The 15,000-nt window shown below is 47.3% G+C and overlaps 1 protein-coding gene across 1 annotated transcript in view; it reads right to left on the bottom strand.

The window, feature by feature from the left end:
* Window positions 1–15,000, bottom strand: part of LOC307041209 (uncharacterized protein) — an 87,339-nt gene that overhangs the window by 49,636 nt on the left and 22,703 nt on the right. Inside the window, exons 11-18 of the mRNA XM_079684535.1 lie at window positions 14,573–14,674; window positions 11,391–11,473; window positions 10,981–11,041; window positions 10,635–10,748; window positions 5,396–5,536; window positions 2,447–2,525; window positions 564–619; window positions 153–215 (exon numbers count right to left, since the gene is read on the bottom strand). Of these exons, the coding sequence (XP_079540661.1) occupies window positions 153–215; window positions 564–619; window positions 2,447–2,525; window positions 5,396–5,536; window positions 10,635–10,748; window positions 10,981–11,041; window positions 11,391–11,473; window positions 14,573–14,674 (699 nt within the window). The remainder of the gene's footprint in view (window positions 1–152; window positions 216–563; window positions 620–2,446; window positions 2,526–5,395; window positions 5,537–10,634; window positions 10,749–10,980; window positions 11,042–11,390; window positions 11,474–14,572; window positions 14,675–15,000) is intronic.

The raw sequence follows: 15,000 nt of genomic DNA, 5'->3' as shown, positions 1-15,000 counted from the left end.
TACAGAAAAACATATCTTTCACTAAAACTATTTATTGTCTCTATTTTTGACTCATATAATTCACTACTACTATATACCCTAACTTCAGCCCCATGGACCCCAGGGACACATTCATACTGATACCTGTGTGTGAGAAAGTTGTCTCTACTCACCACCACTCGGATGTGTTTGGCGAGGTCCTTCGAACTCCTGCTCAGGAAATCTGAGAAGGCCGTCTGACACACACACGCACACACACACACACACACACACACACACACACACACACACACAGACACACACACACGCACACGCACACACAGACACAGACACAGACACACACACACACACAGACACACACACACACACACACACACACACACACAGACACAGACACAGACACACACACACACACACACACACACACACACACACACACACACACACACACACACACACACAGACACAGACACACAGACACACAGACACACACACACACACACACACACACACACACACACACACACACACTTTATAAACATATTGAGGTGTAGAGGGGGGGTGCAGACGGAGAGGAGACTCACCCCGGCGTAGAACATCTTGTTCCTGAAGCGGCTGTTGAACTTCTCGGGGTTGGCCTCTGAAACACGAGCAGCAGAATTGATAAAGACATTTTGAAGCAGTCTGGACTTTATCTGAATTAAACAGAGCAAACTCAGCCAGACTTTGTTTCCATTGTTTGCTCTACACAACATTCACATTTGATCCCTGTTGGCAGAGGAAGCTGGGACACTACAGGATGTTCTGCAGGTTATAAACACACAAACACAGGCGTGTAGATGGGATCAAAGGCCCAGCAGCACCAGGACGGGCAAACTGCTCTATATTTAAAAGGGGTGGGACATTTCAGATTAACGGGGAGAAATAATGCAGTTTCAATCGCAAATATAAAAGAAAAAAAATCTGAAATTTGCGATAAAATATTTAGAGATTCTCTCATCACAAAATGTTACGAAAAACCAAATATATTTTAGAGAAAAATATATGAAAATTGTGGGAAAAAAGTCACAGATTAACAAAAATACATACGTTCGGTACAGGAGACGTTCGGTACAGAAGACGTTCGGTACAGGAGACGTTCAGTACGTTCGGTACAGGAGACGTTCGGTACAGGAGACATTTGGTACAGGAGACATTCGGTACAGGAGACGTTCGGTACAGGAAACGTTCGGTACAGGAAACGTTCGGTAGAGGAGACGTTCGGTACAGGAGACATTCGGTACAGGAGACGTTCGGTACGTTCGGTACAGGAGACGTTCAGTACAGGAGACGTTCGGTAAAGGAGACGTTCGGTACAGGAGACGTTCGGTACAGGAGACGTTCGGTACGTTCGGTACAGGAGACGTTCGGTACAGGAGACGTTCGGTACAGGAGACGTTCGGTAAAGGAGACGTTCGGTAAAGGAGACGTTCGGTACAGGAGACGTTCGATACAGGAGACGTTCGGTACAAGAGACGTTCAGTACAGGAGACAGTCAGTACAGGAGACTTTCGGTAAAGGAGACGTTTGGTACAGGAGACGTTCGGTACAGGAGACGTTCGGTACGTTCGGTACAGGAGACGTTCGGTACAGGAGACGTTCGGAAAGGAGACGTTTGGTACAGGAGACGTTCGGTACGTTCGGTACAGGAGACGTTCGGTACAGGAGACGTTCGGTACGTTCGGTACAGGAGACGTTCGGTACAGGAGACGTTCGGTGCGTTCGGTACAGGAGACGTTCGGTACAGGAGACGTTCGGTACGTTCGGTACAGGAGACGTTCGGTACGTTCGGTGCAGGAGACGTTCGGTACAGGAGACGTTCGGTACAGGAGACGTTCGGTACGTTCGGTACAGGAGACATTTGGTAGAGGAGACGTTCGGTACAGGAGACGTTCGGTACAAGAGACGTTCGATACAGGAGACGTTCGGTAAAGGAGACGTTCGGTACAGGAGACGTTCGGTAAAAGAGATGTTCGGTAAAGGAGACGTTCGGTACAGGAGACGTTCGGTACAAGAGACGTTCGGTACAGGAGACGTTCGGTAAAGGAGACGTTCGGTACAGGAGACGTTCGGTACAGGAGACGTTCGGTAAAGGAGACGTTCGGTACAGGAGACGTTCAGTACAGGAGACGTTCGGTAAAGGAGACGTTCGGTACAGGAGACGTTCGGTAAAGGAGACGTTCGGTACAGGATACGTTCGGTACCAGAGACGTTCGGTGCAGGGGACGTTCGGTACAGGAGACGTTCGGTACCAGAGACGTTCGGTGCAGGGGACGTTCGGTAAAGGAGACGTTCGGTATAGGAGACGTTCGGTACAGGAGACTTTTGTTACAGGACACGTTCGGTATGTTCAGTACAGGAGACGTTCAGTAGGGACTTAGTTCTGTAATAATCATGTTAACGATGTCTTCAGTCAGAGCGGACTCACCTCTGGATTCGTGGAAGCCCAGCGTGACGTGAGCATCGAAGCCCAGACTGAAGTAGTTGTTGAAGACGTCGATGGGCAGCTGAGGACAGAAACAAGAAGTCTCACTCACAGTTTTCTCATGATATCATTCTGAAAACCCACCTCTTCTCCTTACGGCCCGTCCACAAGGCGGCGTGCGTTGAAGCTTCAACGCTTCTGCCCAATCAATTTGAATGGAGTGACGTCACGCTTTGCCGAACTGCATTGTTTTATTTTTTTTATTTTTTTTTTACCTTTATTTAACCAGGATAGGTCTCATTGAGATTAAACATCTCTTTTTCAAGAGAGTCCTGGCCCAAGAATGGTAACAGCACAGTTTCAGACAGTTTTACAGTTTCAATCACAACACAGTCATACAGCAAGTTTAGCCAAAGCATTCACAGACACAGCGGCCTGCTTCGAGGTCAGTTAAAGTTGCTTTGAGTGTTTCTAATGAGACCAGCTCTCTGAGGTTCAGCTCAGTTTGAAGCAGGTTCCAAGCTTGAGGGGCAGCGTAACTGAACGCCCTCTTCCCCAGTTCAGTACGGACCTTTGGTGCAGTTAAAAGGAAAAAGTTCTCGGAGCGAAGCCGATAGGATCCTGTGCATTTTCTATTTATGTACATCCTTAGATAAGGGGGAAGAGCACCAAGAATAGCCTTATATATAAGGATGTGCCAATGTTTCAGTCTACGCGTGGTCAGGGAAGACCATCCAACACGAGTGTATAGATTGCAGTGGTGCGTCAAGGATCTGAGGTTTGTGATGAACCTCAGTGCACCGTGGTAGACGGTGTCCAGCGAGTGACGGCACTGAGAAGATGCATTCATATAAACCACATCTCCATAATCCAGACAGACAGAAAGGTTACAGACACTAGTCTTTTTGGCCTCATAGGAAAAACAAGACTTGTTTCTAAAGAAAAAACCTAATTTTATTCTTAATTTTTTCAAGAGTTCCACAATGTGTGGGTTTAAAAGAGAGCGAATTGTCAATTATAATTCCAAGATACTTATACTGCAACACAGATTCAACCTCCGTCCCCTGCAAGGTGGTGATAGGAGGAAGGTTCAAGACCTTGGCTTTTGCTTTCGAGAACATCATTAGCTTTGTCTTGGCAGCATTTAAAACAAGTTTCAAATCACACATGTTGGATTGTGCAATGTTAAAAGCATTCTGGAGCTGACAGAGAGCCTGCTTCGGGGTGCACGCAGAACCATAAATAACTGTATCATCAATACATAAAAATGCAAATTTGCATTCAAAACATTGTTATTAAGACTGTTAATGTAAATAATAAATAACAATGGTCCTAAAACAGATCCCTGTGGCACACCCTTGGATACCAGAAGAGATGTTGAAGTTAAGCCTTCTGCCCGCACACACTGTGGTCTGCATGAAAGATAGTTCTCTAACCAACAGACAGCCTTACCTCAAAGACCGATACTAACAAGTCTTTGTAACAGTAAGGCATGATCCACTGTGTCCAAAGCCTTTGAAGTCAATAAAAAGGGCTGCGCAATGCTCTGCTCTTTTTATTGACTTGTCAAAGGCTTTTGTTGCTTTGCTTTGCTCGCTTCAAAAGTTGAGCAATGTTCAACTTTTGAAGCTTCGGCGGAAGCGTCAACCAATCAAATCATATGCCAGTACAAGCTCTAGCCAATCAAACCGCGTGCTTGTGTGTCCGGGGCGGGAGATTCATGTGATTGGTTGTTGGTCGAGTTTCAAACAAGCTCACTGGCAAGCTCCAACGCACGCGTGTGGACGCTGCGTTAGCGTTTTGATATCTTGTAGATTCAAGGCTCCTATTGGTCGTGCATCAGCTACGGTGGAGATATGACAATGGAAATCACAATGTGTCCCCTCTTCTCCATGTCTCTTCTACATCAACATGTGTCCTCTCTTTTCCATGTCTCTCTACATCAACATGTGTCCCCTCTTCTTCATGTCTCTTCTACATCAACATGTATCCCCTCTTCTCCATGTCTCTTCTGCATCAACATGTGTCCCCTCTTCTTCATGTCTCTTCTACATCAACATGTGTCCCCTCTTCTTCATGTCTCTTCTACATCAACACGTGTCCCCTCTTCTTCATGTCTCTTCTACATCAACATGTGTCCCCTCTTCTCCATGTCTCTTCTACATCAACACGTGTCCCCTCTTCTTCATGTCTCTTCTACATCAACACGTGTCCCCTCTTCTCCATGTCTCTTCTACATCAACACGTGTCCCCTCTTCTTCATGTCTCTTCTACATCAACATGTGTCCCCTCTTCTTCATGTCCCTTCTACATCAACATTTGTCCCCTCTTCTTCATGTCTCTTCTACATCAACATGTGTCCCCTCTTCTTCATGTCTCTTCTACATCAACATGTATCCCCTCTTCTTCACGTCTCTTCTACATCAACATGTTTCCCCTCTTCTCCATGTCTCTTCTACATCAACATGTGTCCCCTCTTCTTCATGTCTCTTCTACATCAACACGTGTCCCCTCTTCTTCATGTCTCTTCTACATCAACACGTGTCCCCTCTTCTCCATGTCTCTTCTACATCAACATTTGTCCCCTCTTCTTCATGTCTCTTCTACATCAACATGTGTCCCCTCTTCTTCATGTCTCTTCTACATCAACACGTGTCCCCTCTTCTTCATGTCTCTTCTACATCAACACGTGTCCCCTCTTCTCCATGTCTCTTCTACATCAAAACGTGTCCCCTCTTCTCCATGTCTCTTCTACATCAACACGTGTCCCCTCTTCTTCATGTCTCTTCTACATCAACATGTGTCCCCTCTGAGATTCTCTCTCTTTTTGATCCATTTCTATAAAAACCTGTCTGAAAATGAGCTGATCAGATTTTGGCCACTTGATGATGTCATAACGATGTGTCTTGTGTAACCATTAGCCAATCAGCAACCAAGGTAGCCCCTTGATACCTTGTCGGTCTGGTGCTCGTCTGCGTCCTCGGGCCGGGCCTCGGGGTTGGCCTCCACCTTCAGGCTCCAGCGGTCCAGCTGCACCACGTTCCCGTCCTCCACGTGGGACAGGATCTTAGTGATGGGCTCGTCCGTGTAACCCTGAGAGGAGTCAGCAGCAAACACTGAAACACTGAACTGTCTGAATCACAGGAAGTGTTTGAGCCGTGAAGGAAACATACAGTGAAGGAAACATACAGTGAAGGAAACATACAGTGAAGGAAACATACAGTGAAGGAAACATACAGTGAAGGAAATCATTATTTGAACCCTTGCAGATTTTGTAAGTTTGCCCACTTACAAAGAAAATACTTTCACAACACAATTCAATTCAAATAAATGAATATCTCTTATATGATTAACATTACTTCATACTCTTTTTGATATTCTGTTTCTCATTGGTCAAATACACCTACCATTAAAATGACAGACTGTTTATTTCATTGTGAGCGGGTACACTTACTAAATCTGCAAGGGGTCAAATAGTTATTTCCTTCACTGTAAATATGGAGATTATATATTCAGAGAATCTCAAATCAATCTCCAGTTGAACTCACCCCTCCTTAGTTGAACTCACCCCTCCCCAGTTGAACTCACCCCTCCCCAGTTGAACTCACCCCTCCCCAGTTGAACTCACCCCTCCCTAGTTGAACTCACCCCTCCCTAGTTGAACTCACCCCTCCTTAGTTGAACTCACCCCTCCCCAGTTGAACTCACCCCTCCCTAGTTGAACTCACCCCTCCCTAGTTGAACTCACCCCTCCCTAGTTGAACTCACCCCTCCCCAGTTGAACTCACCCCTCCCTAGAACTCACCCCTCCCCAGTTGAACTCACCCCTCCCCAGTTGAACTCACCCCTCCCTAGTTGAACTCACCCCTCCCCAGTTGAACTCACCCCTCCCCAGTTGAACTCACCCCTCCCCAGTTGAACTCACCCCTCTCCAGTTGAACTCACCCCTCTCCAGTTGAACTCACCCCTCCCTAGTTGAACTCACCCCTCCCTAGTTGAACTCACCCCTCCCCAGTTGAACTCACCCCTCCCTAGTTGAACTCACCCCTCCCCAGTTGAACTCACCCCTCCCCAGTTGAACTCACCCCTCCCCAGTTGAACTCACCCCTCTCCCTAGAACTCACCCCTCCCCAGTTGAACTCACCCCTCCCTAGTTGAACTCACCCCTCCCTAGTTGAACTCACCCCTCTCCAGTTGAACTCACCCCTCCCCAGTTGAACTCACCCCTCCCTAGTTGAACTCACCCCTCTCCAGTTGAACTCACCCCTCCCTAGTTGAACTCACCCCTCCCTAGTTGAACTCACCCCTCCCCAGTTGAACTCACCCCTCCCTAGAACTCACCCCTCCCCAGTTGAACTCACCCCTCCCTAGTTGAACTCACCCCTCCCCAGTTGAACTCACCCCTCCCCAGTTGAACTCACCCCTCCCCAGTTGAACTCACCCCTCTCCAGTTGAACTCACCCCTCTCCAGTTGAACTCACCCCTCCCCAGTTGAACTCACCCCTCCCTAGTTGAACTCACCCCTCCCCAGTTGAACTCACCCCTCCCTAGTTGAACTCACCCCTCCCCAGTTGAACTCACCCCTCCCTAGTTGAACTCACCCCTCCCTAGTTGAACTCACCCCTCCTTAGTTGAACTCACCCCTCCCCAGTTGAACTCACCCCTCCCTAGTTGAACTCACCCCTCCCTAGTTGAACTCACCCCTCCCCAGTTGAACTCACCCCTCCCCAGTTGAACTCACCCCTCCCCAGTTGAACTCACCCCTCCCTAGTTGAACTCACCCCTCCCTAGTTGAACTCACCCCTCCCCAGTTGAACTCACCCCTCCCTAGTTGAACTCACCCCTCCCTAGTTGAACTCACCCCTCCCTAGTTGAACTCACCCCTCCCCAGTTGAACTCACCCCTCCCTAGAACTCACCCCTCCCCAGTTGAACTCACCCCTCCCTAGTTGAACTCACCCCTCCCCAGTTGAACTCACCCCTCCCCAGTTGAACTCACCCCTCCCCAGTTGAACTCACCCCTCTCCAGTTGAACTCACCCCTCTCCAGTTGAACTCACCCCTCCCTAGTTGAACTCACCCCTCCCTAGTTGAACTCACCCCTCCCCAGTTGAACTCACCCCTCCCTAGTTGAACTCACCCCTCCCCAGTTGAACTCACCCCTCCCCAGTTGAACTCACCCCTCCCCAGTTGAACTCACCCCTCTCCCTAGAACTCACCCCTCCCCAGTTGAACTCACCCCTCCCTAGTTGAACTCACCCCTCCCTAGTTGAACTCACCCCTCTCCAGTTGAACTCACCCCTCCCCAGTTGAACTCACCCCTCCCTAGTTGAACTCACCCCTCCCTAGTTGAACTCACCCCTCCCCAGTTGAACTCACCCCTCCCTAGAACTCACCCCTCCCCAGTTGAACTCACCCCTCCCTAGTTGAACTCACCCCTCCCCAGTTGAACTCACCCCTCCCCAGTTGAACTCACCCCTCCCCAGTTGAACTCACCCCTCTCCAGTTGAACTCACCCCTCCCTAGTTGAACTCACCCCTCTCCAGTTGAACTCACCCCTCCCTAGTTGAACTCACCCCTCCCCAGTTGAACTCACCCCTCCCTAGTTGAACTCACCCCTCCCCAGTTGAACTCACCCCTCCCTAGAACTCACCCCTCCCCAGTTGAACTCACCCCTCCCTAGTTGAACTCACCCCTCCCCAGTTGAACTCACCCCTCCCCAGTTGAACTCACCCCTCCCCAGTTGAACTCACCCCTCTCCAGTTGAACTCACCCCTCTCCAGTTGAACTCACCCCTCCCCAGTTGAACTCACCCCTCCCTAGTTGAACTCACCCCTCTCCAGTTGAACTCACCCCTCTCCAGTTGAACTCACCCCTCCCCAGTTGAACTCACCCCTCCCTAGTTGAACTCACCCCTCTCCAGTTGAACTCACCCCTCCCCAGTTGAACTCACCCCTCCCCAGTTGAACTCACCCCTCCCCAGTTGAACTCACCCCTCCCTAGTTGAACTCACCCCTCCCCAGTTGAACTCACCCATCCCTAGTTGAACTCACCCATCCCTAGTTGAACTCACCCCTCCCCAGTTGAACTCACCCCTCCCCAGTTGAACTCACCCCTCTCCAGTTGAACTCACCCCTCCCCAGTTGAACTCACCCCTCCCTAGTTGAACTCACCCCTCTCCAGTTGAACTCACCCCTCTCCAGTTAAACTCACCCCTCCCTAGTTGAACTCACCCATCCCCAGTTGAACTCACCCCTCCCTAGTTGAACTCACCCCTCCCCAGTTGAACTCACCCCTCCCTAGTTGAACTCACCCCTCTCCAGTTGAACTCACCCCTCTCCAGTTAAACTCACCCCTCCCTAGTTGAACTCACCCATCCCCAGTTGAACTCACCCCTCCCTAGTTGAACTCACCCATCCCCAGTTGAACTCACCCCTCCCCAGTTGAACTCACCCCTCCCCAGTTGAACTCACCCCTCCCTAGTTGAACTCACCCCTCCCTAGTTGAACTCACCCCTCCCTAGTTGAACTCACCCATCCCCAGTTGAACTCACCCCTCCCCAGTTGAACTCACCCCTCCCCAGTTGAACTCACCCCTCTCCAGTTGAACTCACCCCTCCCCAGTTGAACTCACCCCTCCCTAGTTGAACTCATCCCTCCCCAGTTGAACTCACCCCTCCCCAGTTGAACTCACCCCTCTCCAGTTGAACTCACCCCTCCCTAGTTGAACTCACCCATCCCCAGTTGAACTCACCCCTCCCTAGTTGAACTCACCCCTCCCTAGTTGAACTCACCCATCCCCAGTTGAACTCACCCCTCCCTAGTTGAACTCACCCCTCCCCAGTTGAACTCACCCCTCCCTAGTTGAACTCACCCCTCCCTAGTTGAACTCACCCCTCCCTAGTTGAACTCACCCATCCCCAGTTGAACTCACCCCTCCCCAGTTGAACTCACCCCTCCCTAGTTGAACTCACCCCTCCCCAGTTGAACTCACACCTCCCTAGTTGAACTCACCCCTCCCCAGTTGAACTCACCCCTCCCTAGTTGAACTCACCCCTCCCCAGTTGAACTCACCCCTCCCCAGTTGAACTCACCCCTCCCTAGTTGAACTCACCCCTCCCCAGTTGAACTCACCCCTCCCTAGTTGAACTCACCCCTCCCCAGTTGAGCTCACCCCTCCCTAGTTGAACTCACCCCTCCCCAGTTGAACTCACCCCTCTCCAGTTGAACTCACCCCTCTCCAGTTAAACTCACCCCTCCCTAGTTGAACTCACCCCTCCCTAGTTGAACTCACCCATCCCCAGTTGAACTCACCCCTCCCTAGTTGAACTCACCCCTCCCCAGTTGAACTCACCCCTCCCTAGTTGAACTCACCCCTCCCTAGTTGAACTCACCCATCCCCAGTTGAACTCACCCCTCCCCAGTTGAACTCACCCCTCCCTAGTTGAACTCACCCCTCCCCAGTTGAACTCACACCTCCCTAGTTGAACTCACCCCTCCCCAGTTGAACTCACCCCTCCCTAGTTGAACTCACCCCTCCCTAGTTGAACTCACCCCTCCCTAGTTGAACTCACCCCTCCCCAGTTGAACTCACCCCTCCCCAGTTGAACTCACCCCTCTCCAGTTGAACTCACCCCTCCCTAGTTGAACTCACCCCTCCCCAGTTGAACTCACCCCTCCCTAGTTGAACTCACCCCTCCCTAGTTGAACTCACCCCTCTCCAGTTAAACTCACCCCTCCCTAGTTGAACTCACACCTCCCTAGTTGAACTCACCCCTCCCCAGTTGAACTCACACCTCCCTAGTTGAACTCACCCCTCCCCAGTTGAACTCACCCCTCCCTAGTTGAACTCACCCCTCCCCAGTTGAACTCACCCCTCCCCAGTTGAACTCACCCCTCCCTAGTTGAACTCACCCCTCCCTAGTTGAACTCACCCCTCTCCAGTTGAACTCACCCCTCTCCAGTTGAACTCACCCCTCCCCAGTTGAACTCACCCCTCTCCAGTTAAACTCACCCCTCCCTAGTTGAACTCACCCATCCCCAGTTGAACTCACCCCTCCCTAGTTGAACTCACCCATCCCCAGTTGAACTCACCCCTCCCTAGTTGAACTCACCCCTCCCCAGTTGAACTCAACCCTCCCTAGTTGAACTCACCCCTCCCCAGTTGAACTCACCCCTCCCTAGTTGAACTCACCCCTCCCCAGTTGAGCGTCCTGGCGAGGTCGTTTCCGGTCCCCAGAGGCAGGATGCTCACCGGAGGCTGGGGACTCAACTTCAGCTCCTCCAACACCGACAAGATCCACCCCACCTACACACACACACACACACACACACACACACACACACACACACACACACACACACACACACACACACACACACACACACACACACACACACACACACACACACACACACACACACACACACACACACACACACACACACACACACACACACACACACACACACACACACACATTGGAGGTTGTGTTTCAGCCCCCCATGTATACACAGTATGTGTGTGTAGTGGTCCTCACCGTGCCGTCCCCCCCACAGGCCAGGATCCTCAGGTTGGGCACCCTGGCGTAAAGCTCCAATCTGCAGGAGGCACAAAGTGTAAATATTGATATTTTATTTCCTCTGGTTTTTACTCAATCTAAACTTATCTGCAGTTTATTTTATTAAAGAAGGAAAGCCATAGAAGAGCTGCAGGGAAGGAAGATCAATCTGGAGCCTCAGCGGCAGATCCAATCATCAGTCTGTCGTACGTAGATATGCACTCATTAAGACATGCATCAAAGCACGACCATCACTATCTACAAAATAACAGTCACTTCATTAACTAAGTGAGCTTCTAACGAACGAGAGAAACACGGGAGGTGTCTGACTGAAGCGTGATCATGTAAATAACGAGGTACTGTATTGTGATCACCCGGTCGGCTCTCACCCCTCTCTGGGACCCCCCTTGGTCAGATCGAACACCTGCCGGGGGTTCAGGTACCACATGAAGGACTGGATGATCTTCGCTCCCTGAGGAAAGAAATGAAAAAACACAAGGATTTTAGGGGAGAAGCTAAATAATAATAACAATATTTAAAAACAGGAACATAATGATGATATTAAGGCCAGCCAAATTATATATATTTATTTATATGTTTTTAAAAGAAACAATTAAATATATGTCTCCCACAGCCGACTCAATAACATACAGAATGCACACAATGTACACAACGTCTTGTTTTCTATTAGTGCACGTGTTTGATTCCAATTCTATTTCAATGTAAATACGGCTATATTTTATATTTTACTGTATTTTTAAATATTTGTTTATGTTATTAAAGTTTTCTTGAAATAGTTCTCTATCAGTTACTTTTATGTCTGCACCACGACACCAAGTCAAATTCCTCGTACGCGTCATAAACCTGATTCTGACAAACGGGGGACAGTACGTGTTCACAAAACCATCTGTGTTTCATTATATAACTTCCCCATACCCAGATTAAGCTTCTTTAAACCAAAGGACAGACAGAAACTAAAAGTCGTAACTTCATTTCAAATCAAGCAGATTCAATAAATCCCTGCAGGAATCCACTCCTCGGGTTCTGTTCGTTATTGGTGTGTCACATTTAGACATTTAAATAATGTCATCAAATGAACTCTACATTTCGGCGAGCGAGCCTGCGTTGCAGAATTCTTATTCTCCCTTAGGATCCCATTAGCACTAGCATGAGCATTGGCTGTTCTTCCTGGGGTCCTCACACCATACTTGCCAACCCTCCCGATTTTCGTGGGAGACTCCCGATTTCATTGCCCTCTCCCGGTTTCCTCCCGGGGTCATATTTCTCCCGCATTTCTCCCGATTTCTGACAAAATCAGATTTACACAAGACTGTTTCCACTCGGACTTTAATACAGCTACACCATTGTTTGGTTTCCATGGTAACACGTCTCTTTAGTAGCGCGCGCAACTCAAAGTCTGAGAGGGTGAGGCAGATAGTCACAGAAAACAGAACAAGAATCAACAACTACTCTACTCTCTGCTCACTCCTTTCCTGTAATACAGGTCCAGCCCACTATGCTCCATCCAGACAGTGCACTTACAACTACAATAAGCATGTTAATGTTAATCTAACAGCTCCGGCGATCCACTAGCACCCCCCCCCCCCCCCCCCCCCCCCCCCCAAATGTTGTATTTTGAAATGCTCCCGATTTCTGAGGTCTAAACCTGAAGCAAGACTAAACAAAACAGCTCCTCACTCGTTCAAGTGTTCAAAAGTGTCTCACGAACAGATTCAGCACTGGTGTGTGAATGTTTTCTTTATTATTATGTTGGGATGTAACGATTTGGGTTTTAAATAAAAAAAGTGATATCGCGGTACATTTTGTCCGTCTCACACGATATCCAGACACTTATTCATCACGATATTACATGTTTTTATTTTTGTATTGTTCAGGCTAAAGACACAAAACATGGATATTACATGGTTAATTCATATTCCTAAAAAAACAACCTGTCAGATGATGCTGAGCGAGTGAGTTTCAGATACTTGAATAACTAAAGTGAAACTTGATTTATTTGATTTGTCTGATTATTCAATGTGCTTGTTTGTTTGTGAGGTGCAGTGGCACAAAGAAAACGCCTGCTTTCTTCTGTAGTACTAGTAGGTAATCAAACACTGGTTGTTCTTGTTCCAGTACTGACACCTTAAAAGACTACTATCCCACTAAAATGCTGTACACATTTATTATTCAATAAAGAACATTTTTTTGTAATAATTTTTCTTTATTTTTCAATATCGTGATATTATCGTACCGTGAGTTTTTGGTATCGTTACATCCTTATTATTATGACTTGCTCATTACCTGTATTCAGTGGTGTCCTCTATTATAAATATGTGCATTTTTTGTATAACAATGTCGTGGTATTTGTATTTGTGCTTTTAGGATGCCCATCACCATCTGGCAAAGGGGCAATCGGTGAAAACTAGCCTGTGGCTAATTTGAGCACATGTTTTTAATATGTTGATTAATGTACACTGTCCCTTGATTTAAATCAATCAATTAAATTCAATCATTTCATGCAGTTTACAGTGCTGTATGAAATTCAAACTAAAATGGTCATCCAATTTTTGCCATCATAAGGCCAAACTGAAAAAGACAAATGAGTGTACATAATAATATGTACTTATTTACCCAAAGTTACATTTTACTTTATAATACTGAGATAATTTTTTAGCAACTTTTTGAAATGTACTTAATGTCATAATTAATTTTTAAAGCAAAAATCAATCAACTCTCAGGTAATATTCAAAGACAAGGGCATTATAATTTAAGGGGATCATTCCAATCCACTAATGTTAGGGTGCGCACAACCAAGCGAGGTTTTTGTGTTTCTGTTTGTGGGGTGAAGCTCAGGAGCAGTTTGAATGAGAGCTCAGGGGATGTCCGAACTTAAAACTGTTTTAAAAAAGGTATAAGGACATGATGTTAACAAGAGGGATGACGCTGTTTAATCATGACTGGGTGTTAGCATTTATTTATTTATTTGGTTTGTTATTTTATCTTTCTTGAATATAATTTACCTCTGTTATGTATTTGTTAGTTTATTTGTTTGTGTATGTTTCTCTTTATTTATCTGGGTGGGATTAAATATGTGTAAACTTCTTCCCACCTCTTTTCGGATGTGTAAGTAGATCATTTGTTTATACATAACTTAGAATCAGTAATTGAAACTGCTTCATTGTGTATTGTATAATAATTCTCATTAAGGGCTAATCAAATCAATTAACAAATAATAATACTTGAGAATGTTCCTGAATGATATGGACGGTAAAGAGTTCCAGATGAACATGGCTCTGTGTGTTCGACTGTTTTCTGTCTCATATTGGATTTAGATTTGGGGAGGCTGTGGCGCAGTGGACTGGTGTTGGTGATGAGAGCACAGGTTCAAACCCCACATTGCCCACAGCATTGAGTATGTAAGTCTAACAAGTATCATCTAATGTAATGTAATACGAACCTTCCTTCTATTGTATGTCGTGTTTGATAGTTATGTTTTGGATCATCATGCAGAAGTTTTTCAGTCATAAAGCTGCAGGGTATCATGTCATTTGGAGGGGGGGGGCAGTACCTGGTTGCCCCCGCTCTTCGGGTTGACGAACACCAACAGAGGCTTCATCAGCTGAGAGGGGACCGGCTTCAACAGGAAGGGCTTCCAGTGGCCGTCTACCACCTGAAACAGATCAATAAACATCAGATCAATAAACCATCAGATCAATAAACCATCAGATCAATAAACCATCAGGTCATTAAACCATCAGGTCATTAAACATCAGGTCATTAAACCATCAGGTCATTAAACCATCAGGTCATTAAACCATCAGGTCATTAAACATCAGGTCATTAAACCATCAGGTCATTAAACCATCAGGTCATTAAACCATCAGATCAATAAACCATCAGGTCATTAAACCATCAGGTCATTAAACATCAGGTCATTAAACCATCAGGTCAATAAACCATCAGGTCATTAAACCATCAGGTCATTAAACCATCAGA

This window comes from Notothenia rossii (assembly GCF_949606895.1).
Source record: "Notothenia rossii genome assembly, chromosome: 5".
Taxonomy (NCBI): Eukaryota; Metazoa; Chordata; class Actinopteri; order Perciformes; family Nototheniidae; genus Notothenia; species Notothenia rossii.
The sequence above is the reverse complement of the archived record's forward strand: the minus strand, read 5'-3'. Positions and strand labels throughout refer to the sequence as shown.